General features: G+C 46.5%; 1 protein-coding gene across 1 annotated transcript; it reads left to right on the forward strand.

Annotated features, from left to right (window-relative positions):
• Nucleotides 1-10,440: 10,440 nt before the first annotated feature.
• Nucleotides 10,441-14,595, forward strand: LOC135366221 (uncharacterized). The gene is made up of 2 exons (XM_064598892.1): nucleotides 10,441-11,452; nucleotides 14,524-14,595. Exons 1-2 carry the CDS (start codon nucleotides 10,474-10,476, stop codon nucleotides 14,568-14,570), a joined length of 1,026 nt encoding a protein of 341 aa, XP_064454962.1. The 5' UTR covers nucleotides 10,441-10,473; the 3' UTR covers nucleotides 14,571-14,595.
• Nucleotides 14,596-19,390: the final 4,795 nt, after the last annotated feature.

Below are 19,390 nucleotides of genomic sequence, written 5' to 3' on the forward strand. Positions count from 1 at the left end.
CCTGAATGTTGTCGGCGACTTGTACCGAAACGTCCGAAGAGGCGATAGCATGTCATCAGTTTATTACTACCACGGAAGCGACGTGACATCGTGTGGACAGCCCTAGCGAAACGTCCTTGTACCGAAATGTCCGTGCACCGAAATGTCCGTGTACCGAAATGTCCGTGTACCGAAATGTCCGTGTACCGTAATGTCCGTGTACCGTAATGTCTGTGTACCGTAATGTCCGTGTACCGAAATGTCCGTACCGAAACGTCCTGTACCGAAACGTCCTGTACCGAAATGTCCTAGAGCCATAAATGTTATCTGGCTGTTTCTGCGCGGAAACTGCCAAAGCCCACTTAGACTAACCAGAACATGAAAATGCAAACACTGAACTTTTACTAACCTAATAATCAACTAACTAACGTGCTGTTCCGTCGCGTCCGTTTCATTTATCTCCTATTTGTTAATTTTATTTATTTATTTATGTATGTATTTTTGGAATGCCCTATTGAAAAATACTTCAGAGAATCTCACAAAAGAAATCTCTCAGACCGCTGAAGGAATTTCTATGAGGTTATGAGACTAAATCTTACAAAATTTATCTCAGAGTTTCTTACAGGGATCCTGTAGGATTCCAGGGAGGCTTTCTTACAGGATTTCTTGCAGCCAGTGGCAATGCAGCTTTCTTACAGGGTTTCTTGCAGGGTGGCCTGTGAGGCTTTCTCACAGGATTTCTTACAGGCCTCGAGGCCCGCAAGAAAGCCTGTGAGAAAGGGTAACGGGACACCCTGCAAGAAACACCCTAAGAAAGCTGCACTGCCACATGAAAATTGAAGGTTCCCAGACTTACTTCCTGAGAAGTTTTGAGAGTAAGTCGCATGCCGTCACTGTAAGGAATGTTGCAGAACATTTGTAGCCCAGCCAATAAATTCAGAAAGACATGACCCAACGCATTGTACACGTACTTGAAATGTCCAATGCGACGACCAAAAAATGTATTCATGTGATTATGCCATGTTCTTGTTTTGCACCTTGGGAACGGGTAGGCTTTCTTGCGTAAAAGCACCATCCAACTTTCTCGAGACGAGAATGGGTTACGACCACGAACTCGGATCCAATATGCGTTAATTCCCGCTGCCTGCCGCTTCTTACGAGTTTAACCTAGAAGAAATAGCATTTCAAAAAGCACGGTTACAACAACATGTGTGTGCGTGAGAGATAAGCATAGAAATATGTAACATACCTTTTGCCCAAAGCACAGTTGCTATAACCATCACACTGCATTCTACCTTCCGATCCACAGAATACCTGCGAACAGGGGTAAAGACGCATAAAGAATGGGAATGCACAGCACGGACGATTATATACCACACGCACACGTGCTATATACCTCAAACGCGACGAAAATCCTGAATGCCAGGCGATATTTGCTTGAGATGCGTAGCTGCGTCCATGCGGTTCCTCGTTTCAAAGCAGACTAACTAACTTGCTGGCAGTTGGAATAAACGCTTCCACTAATGTACGATGGAATGTCATAACAGGTTATATAATTAAAAGTTTCAATAGGAACGACAAAGCGGAGCAACCATGAATCGTCTACCTAAGAGGAGTTATTCACAAACATTCGAAATCGCACGAACTACTTTCCAACACGGACGACATATTACTTTCTGCTGCCCGTCAGTTCTTGCTTCATGTTCATCCGACAGGGAAATATCCTTCAAAATTTTTATTAATACTGAAGAGAAGTTCGTGAGAATGTCAGTCCTGTATGAATCACGCTATTTTCTCATAGAAATCACAAGGCCAGACCCTGAATTATCCCACAGGATATTTTCTCATTGGTGTGCCTGTGAGGATATGTATACGAATCTGCATCCTCTGCAGGAAATTCTGAGATAAGAAGACGCTTCTCTAAGAAATTCTGAGAGAATGCTATGTTTCTATGAGATTTTCTGAAGTATTTTTCAATAGGGTAGCAAGCCGACGTCCCGTTTGGCTGACCTTTAGCCCGTTTTTTTTTCGTCTAATAAATATATCCCCCTCCCCCGTCGCTGTCGTTGGTTGTCGTTGGTTTTCCTTGCTGCGCGAACGTGAATTTGGGTTCCGGAAAAGACTGTTGCTCATTGCGTGGGCGGAAATAATTGTGCAGCGGCCGCTTGATCGATTTTTCTTATTGGTTCACGTGGAGCGTTCATGAAAAAAAAAGAAAAAGAAAATAATAAAGATAAAAATAAAAATAAATTGATCAATAAAAGAAAGAAAGAGGAACAACAAATAAAGCTGCAGTTCTAAGTACCATTATCCTAAGAAACATTTATCTGTGTGTAATCCGCTGGCTGGCTGTTTCAACATTACGAACATTACAGGGCAGTCCTGTTGAACGTTACTGGAATGTTTGTGAAGTCGGCCTTCCACTAACCGTAAATACGAGAGATTCTCGTTAGCCTTATGAGACAGTTGACTGAGTAAGCACAAACCCGAAACGGCAAAATCGAGCAAATTGACGTTTCATGTCAAGCTAACAAACTCATCTCACTTCTCTATAAGCGCACCGAAAAAAGAAGAGGTTTATTGGTCTCGGTGGTCTCTTACACGGGCCGCGACAACGCTGACTCGTCTACCCAACGTCCCCCCCCCCCCCCCCGACAATGCTGGCTGACGATAATCCCTTTACGAGCAGCTAAGTAAGCTTTTGTTCTGATCTCCAAGGCCATGCCCTAAGTCCGCTGTTCATGAAAGTAAAGAGGAGAGAGGGAGCACTATAGTGCGACTGCGCGCAGCATGGTCGGCGGATGGATACGGTCAAAATGTTCCGCGCGGTTTTTCCTGTGCTACGGCTAGAGGGCGACACAGAATGACGCGGTTTACGGGGCTTTGAGACGGTATTTATCCGTACTCACTTTTCATGCTTTTTTATAAAAACGGAAAGTGGTAGACATATAAATTTGATGTCTATCGATTCCTGAAATAATTCCAGAGAAAGTAAATGGAAAGTTTTTTTCGAAATGGCTATAAAAGGTTAATAAAACCTGTTCAAAGAGGGAGGAGAAAAATTGTGTATTTTTTGCGCATTCGTGACGTCGCCGTAAAATACATACGACATATATGAGAAATCCTGTAGCGTAAATAGTTTCATCTCGTCTTCCTCTTTATGATGAAAGCACCCGCGTCAAAATCTGCTCGGCGGTTAGCGAGAGAAAGCATAAAAACTGTTCCATAGGAAATACATTGGGGCAGAGAGCTGGTATGCCCTCTTAATGAACATTCGTAATGTTTTGATTCTTTTTTTTCTTTTTTCCCATCGATGATGACACGGGGACAGGGTAGTTAAACGTTAAAAACGTACTCCAGCTACAGTTATTCTATTCTGTGTTCCAAATGAAGTCAGTACTTTCAGGTACTTTTTATCATGAGAGTGACTGCCATTGGAGTAATGATTCATAAAACTAATCTAAACATTTCTTTCTTTTCAGCTTTCTCTATGTTTTATGAATTGCATACACGTACTCGATGCGCACGACGAAAGTATAGCGCTACGACCACTTAAGGATGTAGGTTATAACGTCGTAATGAACGACACAGACAGAGGCCACGTATGATCACTTGTCTGTGTGTATCGTTCGTGTCTGCGTTTGTTCATTTTCGTCCAGATACAAAAACGTATTTGCTCAAAGAGCAAACTGGATAGACACAGACTTGTTAGCACAAATCGGACAATGAAATATAAAATACCAACTCATCATAGCTTTTCTAGTCATTGTCGTAGTATTCTGAAAAAAAAAAAAAAAAGTGAAAGTTACTACGTAATTCACTTACAAATACAAGGACCTACACAAAAAACACATATAATATTTCACTAAGCACAAATGTAGATACAAAGATACATATCTAAATATAAATATCCATCCAGTTACTTTTACTTAGTGTCTTAACAACGCTGCATGGGAAGCTTTTTACGCTGAGTTCAGGAGACCGTATCCCTTCAAATAGCTGCATGAAAATCGGGCAACTGGATCCGATAGAGGTTATCTCTGGTGCAGGATCAAAAATACTTCTATCAGCAAGGTTTTATCAGACCATAATATCGGAAAGGGTGTGTACGACGACCCGGACGTATGTACAGAGGGGAGCGGGACGGGGGAGAGTTCATCCTCGATACGCCACGTGGTGGCTTTCGGCTCAACTAATCTGGTTTGTCCCTGAATCTTGCTCATGTTTCACGAAAGAAATGGAATCTAGATGTCTGTCGACTCAGAATCTCGTCCGACGACTTGGATGCCCTCAGCGCACGGTGGTGGCCATTCATAAGGTTGCGACCGTTCCCAAGATCCTATATGTCCTCCCATTCGCTTGCCCAAGTCCATCTGCACTTCAGAGCCTTGAGCGGATTCATAGGAAAGGCCTACGAAACGCCCTCCACCTTCCTGGTTTTGCGCGTAACGAGGCCGTGTATGCGGAGGCTCCAGCGCTACCTCTTCTTCTGCTCGTCACTCAGCAGCTCCTGCAACAACTTTCGCGCTTACACGGAACCACCGCTGGCAAGGCCCTCATCGGGAGACAGGAAAACCACACGGAATCTTGCTTCGCAGCCACCATCCGCACTTTTGCCGAGGTAGTGCCCACGCCACCTGCAATGCCCCGTAAGAAGCCGCCTTGGACAATTTCCATTCAGAGAGAGCTATGCCTAGCTAGGCTTCGCCTACCCCAACTGTGCGCGTAATTTCCGTCTACGGAACTACACCAAATAGGAGGAAAGGCGTCGTCAGATGTCACCTTGACCGGTACACATGCTCGATGTATCAATTGTTACGTGGGCCTTTTCTACTCTGGTATGATGAAATGTAGTCAGAGCCAGAGCACGTCTCCATGTTGGATCGCCCTCTCTTCCTTCTTCCTCGCACACGCTTTCCGTTATGTTACCGTGTCGTAGCGTCTTCTTCTCCCTTTCTCTCTCTCTTTTTTTTTACTTTCGCCCAGGTCACCGGAGCTCATCCAAAACTGCCGTCAAACTAAGGAAGCCGCCATTAGGCGTCCCCGTGTTGCCAGGCCGGAACTGGCGGAGCCCGCTGGTTTTGGCGGAGGAAATCTGAACAATGGTTTTGGTTCATGTTTGTCGTTTTGTCACTGTGTGTACCAAACAAAGACGTGTGAAACGTGATAAAAACCGATTAAATCTAGAGTGGGGTCATATCTTGTGTGTTTTATTGTTTCGATGTATTCTTTTAGACTGGCCTTCACCTCTGAGCTTTCTAACTCGAGCCTACTTAGATTTTGGCTTCTATTCCATGGTTTTCAAACCTGTCAAGCCATAAAACGCGTGAACGTGTCTTTAATTAGTGAGATTATTGGCGATTTCCAAGATATCGTGGTTACCGATGCCTTTAAATGGAGCCGAAATCCAAGAGCTTCGACGCTCTATTTCGGAAGTCAGCAACATAAACATGAAACTGCCTATTGGCCTCTGGCTATGGAACTCCCCATTCACAATCTTAAAATATAGTTGTTATTGTTGTTGCCCAATAAATGCATAACAGAGAACTGCAAGATAGCCTGCTTTTCCTACTTTCATGTGTGTGAAATTCTTCCACTACGTTTTTGAGTGAATTAAGTTTGTCTTTCCCTGGCCGTCCAGCTTTGTACATCAGAGTGCCAATGTGTACAAACATAGCTTTATATTTGTAACATTCAGCCAAACCTATAAATTTCAACATCAGAAATATTTTACTAACACAGCATTGACTAGAGGGCACATGCCGCTTAGCACCCACCTTATCCCAGTTACTTATATTTGTTTGATCCCATCTGCCATGTCTTTGTTCAACCATCTGAGAAAAGGTACCGAAAGAAGCAGTGCAAGTTACTAAGAAAATAATTGCATTTCAGATACAAGTACACACACATATAGGAGCACCTTGTATTTTCCTCAAGATAATACAAGCACGCAGATATTTTCACTCTGGGAATATGACAAGCAGATGCTGCACCATCCCATTAACAACTCCACTCGGGAAGGCTCTGGGGATGCATGCACCTGCAGCTGGAGATCCTATAGCTTTTCCCGACACATTTGAAAGCGTATTATGCGTGTGCTACGTAAAGATAGAGGGCACTACTTCTGTTGTTTCTGTAACATTGTTAATGAAAATTTGTCGCCCTCACAGGCTCCCACAACCAGAGGTGGGCGTTTGTCCTCACGAGCCTCGCCCTCACCTCAATTTTCTGGGAGAAAAATTTTCCTCACCTCACCTCAAAAATTTTTTGAAAATTTTTTGAGAATTTTTCCTCACGTCACCTCACATCAAAAAGTGTTTTGAAATTTTTCCTCACCTCACCTCACCTCAAAATTTTTTTCCGAAATTTTCCTCACCTCACCTTTATTTTTTCAAGCTATTTGTGTATTCGATGTGACGTTCGCAGGGATTGAAGAATCTTCATCATTAAAGTCGCGTTGGCTTTGAACTGCCAATGAACTCGTAAAATTGCTCAGTCGTTTTTTTTTTTTGCTGGCAGATTTGGCCTATTCAATCACAGAAAACGCTTCGTGGAACGATTGTTATACCCGTAAAAGTTGCGCGTATCACCGGCGAGAGAGGACAGTCCCCCCCAGGTGAGAGACAGAAGCTGCAAAAAGAAGGAAAGTTATCCCGTGTACGCGCGGAAAAAGTTTTCATAAAGTGCGCGTTCATAAAGTTTCCCCCACTTCACCTCACCTCAAAATTTTTTTGAAAATTTTCCTCACCTCACCCAGAAAAATTGAAAATTTTCCTCACCTCACCTCACCTCACCTCGAAATGTTTCTTGAAAATTTTTGTCACCTCACCTCAAAAATGTTTTTGAAGATTTTCCTCACCTAACCTCAAACGTCACCAGAAAAATTGGCCCTCACCTCAAATATCGTGAGGTGAGGATGAGGAAACCCTCACCCTCGCACGCCCTCGTGAGCCCACCTCTGCCACAACAACATACGGAACGATATTCGAAATGGGTTCAGCGACTTGAGGAAGTGAATGTGAAATCCTACACTGACTGCAAACACGTCCTCATGTGCTCCACCCATTTTCAGCAATGCTCCTTTTATGGTGGACACAGTCGAGCTGTACTGAAGCCTGGTGCATGCCCTAGCGTTCCGGCACCAGGTAACAAAGTATACATGTTCAGGTGATGGAGCTTACACTGTTTCATTCCCTTTAGTGTCAGTGTGCCTCTGTACTTCTCTGTGAGTTTTCTCAATTTTATCCTGCTTGTGCTTGTATGCAGGTCATGCAAGAGTATACCAACAGCAAAGTGTGTCTCAGATGCAAACCTCTTCAAGCATTTGCCATGAAGCCATGACACAGGAACGGCTTCACTTGGGCCATTCAGTTGAAAGTCTGTTTGCAGCGTACTTTTTGCAGCGTACTTTTTGCTTGAGCAAGGATTTTCAAATCCTTTAAGTAGTATAAGTACTAATTAAAAGTACATGATTTCTGCATAAATGTAATTTGTAAAAGCCAGAAAAGCCAAAAAAGGGTGGCCAGATAGTTTGTGTGAGGCATATTCATCTAGCACATGTTACATGACTAAAATTCATGTACTAACCACAAAACTATGGCTTAAATTTTTGTGCAATTATACTAAAACCAAGGAAGAATCTCCAGCAAAGTGTGCGGGCACTACGACTGTCTACATCAAGCGGCTATGTGCTACAACATGTTCTACATCGTGGCTGCTCAGTCGATCATCACTTTTATATGGGGAGTACCGACACTGACAGTGCAGCGTGGCATGGTGAATGCTCCTGTGTAATACTGTCACAGCTTGTTACAGAGAAAGTCAATGCAATTGTATTTTCACTGAAACAAAATAGAATCATCTCTTGATTGAAATTTGAAATTCTGAAAATTGATCTCTTGAAATTCACAAATTCTTTTATTTTATTAACAGTGCCCTCTCAAACAAAACCCATTTCCTTATTTATTGCAAAATTATAAGCCTCGCTTTATGAATCTCAATTAATTATAATATTTTGCAGGAATATTGACCATTCATAAATTGTGTGTTAATTGTATTCGAGACAACAAAGTAGACCACTCATGATCACCATCCATTCTTTTAATAAAGAGGTGTACCTCTGTGGAACAGCCTGTGTACCTACAACATCATATTTACGGTCTGACTTTTTCAAGTTAAACTCATCTCCTACTGATTATTACCCCGAATCAGTTGGGCCCCAATTTTGGTTGAACATGATCTCTGTCTGAACTCCAATCATGTACCATATCTACTAATTAGTGGCAATATGAATGCATATGTATGATGTAAAATTATTTTAGTGCAAAAATAAACTATGCAAGGCACGTTTGATATCACAACATTCAGCATTTGTGACCATTGTGACAACTGTATATTTGACTTCCACATCGACCTACAGAGCTCTGTGCCAAGTACCGTCAACATGCGCAGTTCATTCGATGCAAACAACTTGATGCATCTGTTAATAGTTCAATTGCATGACGCAGCTAGCACGATGATCCATGATGCTGCGTACTTCACTTCGCTACACTTGTAACGAATTCACAAAAACGAACGCAGGTCATCGTTCATGGTAGAAGTGGTAAATGGCGCGCAAATGTAAAGGCCACAGCACCGACAACACTAGTCCAACAAACGCGACGACGTAAACGTAAAAGGCTTGAAGCCCGGAAGCCACAAATCACCAATTTCACAAAACTGTGCAGCATATTGTAGATCAAGAAATTCCAAAGATACGTTTCCTCAACCCACAAACCGACGATTTCGCATTATCTTCGCCTTCGCCACAGGGGTGGCATCCAATGTATTGCTCCGTAGACGAAAGCGTGCTGGGCGAACGCAATGCATCCTGGACAGGTCCTGGTCGCACGTCACAGCAAACGTCAAGGCACACGTGACCTTAAAGCTCAGCTACGCCGATTTTCGAGTGTTACAGAATGAAATGGTACTCACACGATGTGTTCAAAAGGGAACACTGATTATGTATGCAAAACAGTTATCCCAAACTCCTCGCGGTTTTCCGAAAAAGTGAATTTTTAGTTTCACTGACATCCCGTCTTGTGGCCCGCAAACCCTGTGTCGACGACACATTCGTGGTCTGCCCGCGCTCCGGCTTGGCATGACTTTTGGCTTGGTTTCTTCCGCCAAGCCGGCCAGTTTCTCCTGCCGAGCCGTCTGCTGCGCAGATTATACTTCTGTATCTGTCGCCACTTACTATCAGGGTTTACAACTGCTTTTTCCTTCTTTTCGCGCGTCAGAGTCAAGTTCAAAGTCAATAAAAAACTTGCATGCGGAAGCGGTAGATGGCGGTACCCTCCCTATATAACCCCGCAACCCCATTCCCTGCCCGTCTTTCTTTCTTGACGTTCGTCAGAGTCAGGCTTCATATTTTTTCTCAGTTCCTTATTCCTGGTTTCACTTCCCGATCAGTTTTCTCCTTCGGCCAGGTAAGTTTCTCCCGCCTTCGTGTGCGTCGTAATTTCGCCGATAGTACGTTTTCACGAGTCACCCCTTTCAGCATAGTCTAGCGAGCCTAGCCCTAGCTACTCTCGGTTTTTCGGATCGGTTTCTCCCAACTAGGCCGGACGGCCGCTTTGTTGGCGACAGCGCAGTTATATGCGGGGTTGGGACCACTCTCGAGCTGAAAGGGTCATCATTCGCTTTGACACGGCAGGACGGCCTTCTTGAGCGAGATCGCAGTGGCAACACCAGGGCTGGACGGCCGCTTTCTGGGTGCATTGCTACGTCCTATCTCTACTGCAACGCCGGGGCTGGACGGCCACTATCTGGGTTGCAGGACCCCGTATAGTTCCGTTGTCTTGGCCGGGCCAGACGACCTCCTCGGGGCGAGACCGCGGTAGCAACACCAGGGCTGGACGGCCATATTCTGGTTTGCTTTACCGCTTAATATCTCGGTCACAACACCAGGGCTGGACAGCCACTTCCTGTGTTACCCGATCACTTAATACGTCTGCCGCCCGGGGCCGGACGGCCCCCTCAAGGCGCGACCGCAATAGCAACACCAAGGCTGGACGGCCGCATTCTGGGTGGATTTGCTACGTAATACCTCGGCTGCAGCGCCAGGGCTGGACGGCCACTATCTGGTTTGCATGACTCCCTAACACCTCCGTTGTCATGACCGAGTCTGACGACCTCTGCGGGGCGAGACTGCGGTAGCAACACCAGGGCTGGATGGCCACTTTCTGTGCGGTTCGGTCACCTAATACTGTTGTCACCTGGGCCGGACGGCCGCTTTCTTTGTTGCGTGACTCTCTAATACTTTCTGTTGTCCGCATGAACCGGGGGTTCACCTCAGGGCGAGTTCGCTGTTGCAATATCAGGGCTGGACGGCCTTTTTTGCTTGGAGCATAGCCTCTTTTATTTTTTCTGGATAGCCGTACATTCCTCACTCCCGTACATTACTCACAGGTAATGGCATCTACCCCAAGTCGCGGGGACTCGGACCTGCGTGAGATGGTGGAATCTCTGGCGGCCACTGTGGCGACACTGGCCAACAGGCTACCCCCCCTTCCAGCCCAGGAAGTGATTATCGACCCCCCGTCAGACTTGGAGGACGAGGACAGGGACGGCGATGCTACACCACCCCCTCCATACATGCAGTCTCACTCCAATCATCTTTCGGACAGCGAAGACCAGGTAGCTCCTGCACAAGATGACTGGCTGGCTGGCCTGGCAGGCGTGGGCCCCCGCGAGGTCTCTCCAGTGATTGTGGAGTTCGTCCGGACACATTGGGGAGCTGACGGAAGGGCAGAGCGTTGCCGGAAGGCCCTGGCTGACTTCCCGCGGCAGAGACTTCCATTTCTGGTGGTCCCAGATCTGAACACTGAAATGAGGTCTCTGGTGCGGGAAGCGACTAGGGACAGAAGGCGATTTGGTGCCCAACCGTCCGATGGCGACTCCGACAACGTGGGCCACAGGGACCAGGTCCTCCGGGATGCTCAGGCTTCAGTCATCTCCGCGGTCAGCCCGTTGGTGAGCCTCCTGGAGCGCTGTGCCGACCTTGAGTCCTCTCCACCTGAGGGCTCATCCGGAGGCCGTGTCGAACGACGGGTCGTGGCAGACCATCTTGCCGCGGCCCTGTCCCACCTCGGCCGTGTTTTCTCCTCCCTCGGCAATGAGAGAAGGGAGAATGTCTTGGCAAGGATTGCCCCAGAGCTGCGGTCTCTGGTGACCAAAGATCACCAGCCGGAGGAGGATGGAGCTGCCCGTCTGTTCGGGCAGCACTTTTTGGACCAGATCAGGACTCGTAACGAGACCTTCAAGGTCCTGAAGGAGGCCAGGCAGCCCCCCAGGCAGGCTTTGGACGAGCCCGCAGCGAAACGGAGCAGACCAACGTCCAGCAGCTCCACCTCATTCCGCCGCCCAGCTGCGCCCTTTCCAGGGAGGCCCTTCCCGGGGGTACTTCAGGGAAGGGCGTCACGAGCCCCTAGAGGTAAGCCCCACAGTTTTGTCACCATTGCCTGCGGGCAGGATCGGTCTCTGTGTCCAGTCTTGGTCTCGTATCACTCGGGACCCCTGGGTTCTCCAGACGGTAGTGGGATACAGACTAGAGTTCTCCGAAGTGCCCCCACTTTGCCTATCTCCCAGGGACAACCTGCCCTCGGGCAGACCGCTTGCCCTACAGGGAGTAATCAAGGAGCTGCTACAGAAGGGGGCCATTTCCCCCATTCCAATGCAGAAAGCCCGTTTCCTGTCCCCATTTTTTCTCGTTCCCAAGAAGGACTTGCAGCTGCGACCAATCTTGAATCTTGCAGAGTTGAATCGTTTCATTGTTCACGAACACTTCAAAATGGAGGGATGGCACACGGTGCGGGGCCTGCTCATCCCAGGGGATTTCCTAATCCGAATCGACATCAAGGACGCGTACTTGTCTGTTCCAGTAGCAGGGCCCGATCGCCCCTGGCTCTGTTTCCTTCATCAGGGAGTTTGCTACCAGTGGAACGTCCTTCCCTTCGGTCTGCGTTCAGCACCAAGGGTGTTCACAAAGTTGATGAAGCCAGTTGTCGCCTTCCTGAGATCGCTCGGAATTCGACTGGTAATCTATCTAGACGACATATTACTCATGGACCAGTCCCCTCTCCTCCTGCTCTCCTCGACGAGATTAGTGGTCAACCTGTTGCAGGCGTTGGGCTTCATCGTGAACCATACCAAGTCCCACCTTACTCCAACCCAGAAGCTTTGTTTTTTGGGGTTCGAGATCTTGACAACCTCCCCTGTGGTGGGCCTGCCCATGGAGAAGGGCAGGGCCATCAATCAGGTGATCCAGCCTTTATTAGAGGGGCAGACTGCTCGGGCGAGACAGTTGGCCAGGGTTATCGGACGCTTGGGTGCAACGTCTCTTGCCATTCTGGAAGCCCCCCTCCATCTCAGGTCGCTCCAGTTTCTTCTCCATCAGGCTTTAAAACGGGGCTCATACGAGAGCACAATTATGCTCTCTTCCGAAGCCAAGAGAGACCTGGAGTGGTGGAGCAAGATGCTTATAGCATACCCCACTCTGAGTTTGTACGAGAGCCCCGTGGTGCAGATAATTCAGACAGACAGTTCCATGCAAGGTTGGGGAGCCAGCTCAGAGGGGCGGGTTGTGGGCTACCAATGGACCAGCGAGAAAACTCGCCTTCATATAAACGAGTTAGAGTTGGTCGCTGCGTTCCAAGGTCTCAAGGCTCTGGCCAGGGAGTCGTCTCAGGGCCGGATTCTTCTCCAACTCGACAACAGGGCGGCGGTTGCAGCCATCAATCGGATGGGAAGCACACGCTCCGCTCGCCTAAACCAGGTAGCACTCGAGCTTTGGTCGTGGTGCCTCAAACGGGGCCTGACGGTGCAGGCTCAGCACATCCCCGGGAATTCGAACTTGGTGGCAGACCAGGCGTCACGTTTCAGGTTCGACAGCAGCAGCTGGAAACTGGCAACCCACATTTTTCACAGGATCAACAGGCTTTGGGGGCCAATCCTAGTGGACCTCTTTGCGGACCTGTCCAACTACCAGGTGCCACACTATTTCAGTTGGAAGCCGGACCCGGGGGCGGCAGCAGTGGATGCCTTCAGCCAAAGCTGGTCGAGACCAGGTCTCTATGCCTTTCCGCCTTTCAACCTAGTGAGTCGCTGTCTACAGAAAATGGACGACTCACAATCTGCCCTCCTCTTAGTGGTTCCAATATGGCCCTCCCAGCCATGGTACCCTTCTCTCCTGCGCTTTGCTTGCCAGGAACCTCGTCTAATCCCCTCTCACCCAAACCTGTTGCAGAACCCCCAGGGCGTAGTTCACCCCCTCCTAAGCCAGGGCTTGCGTCTAGCAGTCTGGAGGGTAACAAGCGATCAATCTCTGATCCTAGCCTTTCGGAGGACGCTGCCAAGCTTATCTCAGCATCATGGCGCAGAGGCACAAGGCTTACTTACAACGCCTGCTGGCGAAGGTGGGATAGCTGGTGTGGTACAAGGGCGGTTGATCCCTTTTCTCCCCCTCTGACAGCAGTTTTGAATTTCCTAGCCCACCTTCACTTCAATGAGCATCTAGCTTACAGAACAGTCAACTGCTATCGCTCTGCCCTGTCCCAGACAATCGGTCGTTGTGATGGCTACCCCTTGGGCGAGCACCCTGCAGTATCCAGGCTGCTCAAAGGGGTTTTTAATCTGAACCCTCCTCGCCCAAGGTACTCTACCACTTGGTCCGTGGAAGCAGTAACCTCTTACCTTTCTTCCCTAGGCACAAACGACACACTTTCCTTACGGCTCCTAACCTACAAGTTGACCATGCTTTTAGCCCTCTCTACTGCCGGCCGTTCGGCAGACCTTCTTTTGTTATCCACCGAGGGCATTATACGTCGGGACACTGGCTGGGAGTTAATGCTTGACGGGCTACGGAAGACTTCTCGGGCTTCAAGCGTCTGGCCCTCACTTTTTATCCCTTCCCTCCCACAGGAGCCACTCCTCTGCCCAGTGCTTTGTCTAAGCTCCTATATTGCACATACCCTGCCCCATCGGAATGGCTGCCCTCAGCTCCTTTTGACAACACAGAAACCATATAAGCCAGCCTCTCGTGATTCTATAGCTAATTGGTTGAAACGAGTCCTAGACTTAGCTGGCATTGACACCTCTATCTTCAAAGCTCACTCCACTAGGAGTGCAGCAACCTCGGAGGCACGGGACAAGGGTGTCCCCATAACAGAAATCCTCAAGGTCGCAGACTGGTCTTCGGACTCTACTTTCAATCGCTTTTACAGGCGGCAGGTCCGCTCAGGGACAGGCTTTGGGGCTCAGGTGCTGTCTCGGGCGTGCTCAAGGCTTTGAAGCAGCAGTTGTAAACCCTGATAGTAAGTGGCGACAGATACAGAAGTATAATTACCAGTTCTAACGAATGGTACTTACCTGAAATTAGAACAGGAATTATACGATGTATAGGGAGACACTTACTATCAGGAGGTCTGCCCAACCCCTCTTCACACTGTGTTCACAAAACCCGCCCTTGGAGTCCTTTGCTTACTGTATGCCTTGTTTGTTTTGCAGGCCGTGGCCGAGAATGGACCCCGACCATAGCAAAGTATGGACAATAAATTTGATGTCATTTTGCACACCCTCGTTGGTTGCCAGTGTTTTCTGATTCCTCCCTTGCCTCAGTCAGAAAGAAAGACGGGCAGGGAATGGGGTTGCGGGGTTATATAGGGAGGGTACCGCCATCTACCGCTTCCGCATGCAAGTTTTTTATTGACTTTGAACTTGACTCTGACGCGCGAAAAGAAGGAAAAAGCAGTTGTAAACCCTGATAGTAAGTGTCTCCCTATACATCGTATAATTCCTGTTCTAATTTCAGGTAAGTACCATTCGTTAGAACTGGTAATTAACATTGGGAAAGTGATAAACAGTTCGCTATTAGGGAGCCAGTATGTTTCTGGACTTCACTAAACCCACGAGGAACGTGAGTTTTGCTTCCTTCGACTGCAAAGCATTTGCTAGGCCAGTACAGACTTCCTGGTGTGATTCGTGTTCTGTGCTGCGTGCCGAGAATGCGTGAGCGTTTTGCTCCCGTCTGCAAGAACACTTCAGCATGCAGTTCCAATGTTTCAAACCACAATTTTCCGAAAGGTGAAAGAGAAATCTATTGAAACAATCGGTTACAACTCCGACTGGGTGCCACCTTCGAAAGCAGTGATCTGTTCATCTGGCTCATACGAATGTTACGGAAGCAATGTGCAACTTGTTTCACAAGAAGCCGAAGATGTCTCGTCCGGGATGCCGTGCCAACCTTATCTGCAGCAGGAGATTGCAGGGGCAGGACTAGGCAGCAGATAAAGGTAAGACGCGTAATGTTAGACAAGTCAGTCATGCGGTGCAAATTGCATCACGTAGAAGAGAAAAATACGCTATCTGTCAGTTACTGCTTCATCCTTTGAGATTACGCCCCAGCGGGTGTATTCTCAGTACAGATTTGGAATTGCCTTATTTGTTAAATGATTTCGCAGGCATTCTGGCACCACCGAAAACCTTGCACTCCACGTCTCAACTATCACCGTCTGGGTTTCAATCTGAAGGCTGTCACCAGTGCCAACCAGACGCCCCTTCAAAGTTCATCTGTTTTTGTTGACGGAACAGTGACACCTGGTACTGAGACATTTCATTTTCTGATTAATCAAGTGCATTCCACCACTTGTGCTCGACTTCTTGTGTTCGTATACCCTTGCTGTTGCTCGCTAGCTTAGAGCAACCATGCCTGAGGTGCCAGCGCTTTCAGAGTACATTTAAGCAGTATCATCGTATCACATGCACGGCAGCACATCTTGTGTATTTTGAGTAAGGTATAAATTCAATGTTCGCTCAGCTGTTGTATTTTGGTCACAAATAAGATGTTCTTCCAGAGCGCTCAAGGGCAGTTCAAGCAGTTTCATGTGTGCAACAGCACATATTTTTTCTCAGTTTTGACTAAGGTAAATCGAAATCTTCCAGCTGATGTCTTTCGGTCATAAATTATGTTTTTCGAGACATTCAAACAGCATCATGTGTGCAACAGTACTTTTTGTGCAACATACTTTTTCGCAGGTGCAGCAGAAGCTTGTGTTGCATTCAAGTGGTATCATGTATACAAAAACTAGTTTTATGCCTTTCTGTAGCTGCTGTACTAATATTGTGAGTACAGAGACATTCCTGCATAGCATATCGGAGCATCTTGTGTGCTATTGTTGGTATGATCTGCAGCAGTATATTGATAATGTTAATTATTCAATGACTTTAGCTAACATTTACATTCTTACTTCCAGGTAAACCTGTCACGCAGATGCCCTACCCCTTGGTATGCATAGTTCAAGATTGTACCGAAACAATCCACCTGGAGCATTATTCTTCAATTGGCAGTGGCATTACTATCACAACACACCACATACTTCATGTGTATGGTGCGTGTACAATGCATCAAACCTATTCTCATGTACAGACCAGCTGGTACGCAACTACAACATGAAACAACTGACACAGAGACCGTAAAGTCATGCCTTTTCCTCCACGCCTCGGGTTTCATGTTATTATCCTCACATGCAGCTCAATTCGCCTGTGCTGTGCAGCATGAGCAAAAGCATATATTGTTTGTGGTCACATGACACGGAACATAAATACAGTGAAACCTTCCTATGTTGGACACCCGCAGTGCAGCCAAAGCGTCTCCTACGTATAGAGGTGTCCGAGTTACAGAATATGACGGCAACAAAAAATGGAAGAGATCACAGCTGTGAGAGATGTCCCCCTTCTTCAATTGAAGGTCCTTAGTGGTACCTGGTGGTGGTGCCTGGTAGTGGTACCTCTACCCACTCTTCACTGATAATTATTACTGATTTTACTATATTCAATTCCGTTCAGATTCTACTCAATGGCATTACATCCGGAGCTTTTCGAGCAGCAAGGACTTGTCTCTGAAGCGTCAGCCTACTTCTCATAGCTTTGGTGCAGTGCTCGTTCAAAGGCTCTAGACAAACTGAAGACAAGTGCTCACGTAAAGAATTACAATGTAGACTGACAGCACTTGTTTTTGGACTCGAAAAACTAAAGCAACAAAATGCTGAGACCAGAATAGGGGAAAAAAGGGGCAAAAGTCAAGGCCACTGGCTCATTTTGGGTCTTTTTGGTGCAAAGATGGGCCGACATTGAGGTAATTTGGCCAGGGTTTTGTCCGATTTTGCAGGGAAAACCCTATCCTACTTCCAAGATAGGGAGGTGTCCGACATAGAGAATTTCGTCCCCATGTAGTTTCAATGGGAGCCTGCCCGTGCAATGAAATCATGGGGAGTTGTCCGAGGTAGGGAGGTGTCCGACTTTGGAGGTTTTACTGTACTACAGAGCATTCTACATCATGTAATCTAACAGTTGTTCACGTTTGGATATTTTAACCATGGAATTTACCCTGCATGCACCATACGATGTCCAAACACTAACAACTGCTAGAGAGCAGCATGTACTGTTTCCGTATAGCACTTATGGCGTGCGTCCTGTGATCGGAAACAGTGGTGTCTTTTTTCTGCTACAACCAGTAAACTACAGTAAAGATTTAGAAATACTGTGTCATACCATAAAGCACTATGGGAAATGGCAGTTTGAAAAACTGGAGAACTGTCATTAGAATGGGGGACATGTTCTACGGTGAAATTTCTTACAGTGTGTGCTGTACCACGTAATGCACTGCAGGCCTACCACAGTATGGTAACGCGCTGAATACTGATTTGCTCAAAAAAGGAATGTGTACGTTTCTTGTACTAACTTCCCATTATGCAAGTAGTAGAAAAATGTTCTCAGCCAATCGGGAGGGAGAGGACATCATTCTGGAGTCTCGTTGACCTACAATGTGTCGTGTGTGAATGTCATTTTGAAGAGTGTAGGTGGTACAAGACTGTGTTCCCACATTCTTGGCAGTGTTGACTAATAACCATAATAAATTAGAGGGTACATTTGTTGCTTCATATATTTGTGTCATGGCAAAGCATGTAGAGATACATCTTCCTCAACATGCAGGTGACAAAACTGCTTTTTATGCCTAAACTATGACAAATAGTTGTGTGTTCAGCACCACTAATCATGTGCTGGCCTCCATGACATGTCTGTGACATTCCAAAGTCATTAACATGTACCATAGATGTGTGCAATGCTGAAGATGACTGTGTACCTTCTATGGATTCTTGTTTCAAGAAAAGTACTGTGTGATTTGTACCTTCACAATTGTACATAAAAATAAAAAGTTTCCGGAAGGAAACATCATGAAGGTCCATAGCGAAAAACCCTGAGACGAGGGATAGGAAGGGACATACACAATGTTTCAACATAGCGTGTTTATGTCCCTTCTTGTGTCTCCTCTTCAGGTCTCGCCATCATGGACACTATCACCAGCTCGCTTGCTGTTGAACCGTTCTTTCAACGATAAGGGTCACTTTCATGGACTGGATGGCAGCCAACATGCTGTCAATAAAAAGAATAATGGAAGGAGCTCAATATGATCCTTAGGCTGTGCGTGGTCATTGCTTTCTGACAAATGGTGACTTAGAATTTCAGGACAGTGCCTGCAGTGGTAGTATTCTTGTGTTCTCACCCTTGACGCCCATTGTGTGTCATCGGTCACTTGTAATCTGCTAATATGCACATAGCTAAAACAAAGTATATCTGTATTTCTTTGGATACAGTTGGTACAGCACATTGTTTTTTACGTGTTCTTTGGAAAATATAAATAAAAAAATTCTCTACTCTGCAAGTCTCCTGTCAGCTCTACTGAGCAGCTTCGAATTTCACTAGAAGCCACTTGTGAAACCAAACTAGTGGTGAAAGTCCATATAGGTCATAGATAGATACTATTATTATTATTATTAGATCATAGGTCAGGCTTAGGTCCTGGTTGGTAGCAACGCATTTGAATCGTATTAAAAATTGGTGCAGGAGGTGACCAACATAACTAAATACACCAACTGCCTCTCACAAATTTTGTGGTGTTATACTTTTGAAACAACATTAATATGCCGCAGTGGTCTTTCCTGTCTTGTTCCTTTTAACCTAGAAATATTAGGTCTTCGGCATCACCAGCCTTAGTTGCTGAGCATGGAGTTATTTACGTTGAGCACTGCAGTTTCATATTTGTTTCTCTGGACAAGCAAGCCCGCTTCCCCATTCTGATAAGAGTCTTTCAGCTTTGACAGGGCATTTGTGGACAAGGAAAACATTTGGACTATTGTGTATTTTGCTGTGAAGTGCACTGTACCAGGCAGAGGACACCATCCACCATTTCCACTAAGGTTATTAAATTTGTGATAAAGTACATGTACCTTTTGTCACTGACTAATTTGGTGGCAAAGTTACTTGAGTGGCAGTTGTGCAATTTTAAGCACATGTTTAAAAAAAACAGGATATGGGA

The sequence above is a fragment of the Ornithodoros turicata genome, chromosome 1 (assembly GCF_037126465.1).
Source record: "Ornithodoros turicata isolate Travis chromosome 1, ASM3712646v1, whole genome shotgun sequence".
Classification (NCBI taxonomy): domain Eukaryota; kingdom Metazoa; phylum Arthropoda; class Arachnida; order Ixodida; family Argasidae; genus Ornithodoros; species Ornithodoros turicata.

What these genes read in the sequence shown, in the direction of transcription:
- LOC135366221 (XM_064598892.1), top strand. Translation starts at nt 10,474, where the DNA reads ATGGTGGAATCTCTGGCGGCCACTGTGGCGACACTGGCCAACAGGCTA. An exon ending in GGCGTCACGAGCCCCTAGAG is followed by an intron (nt 11,453 to 14,523) that starts GTAAGCCCCACA and finishes TTTGTTTTGCAG; the next exon opens with GCCGTGGCCGAGAATGGACC.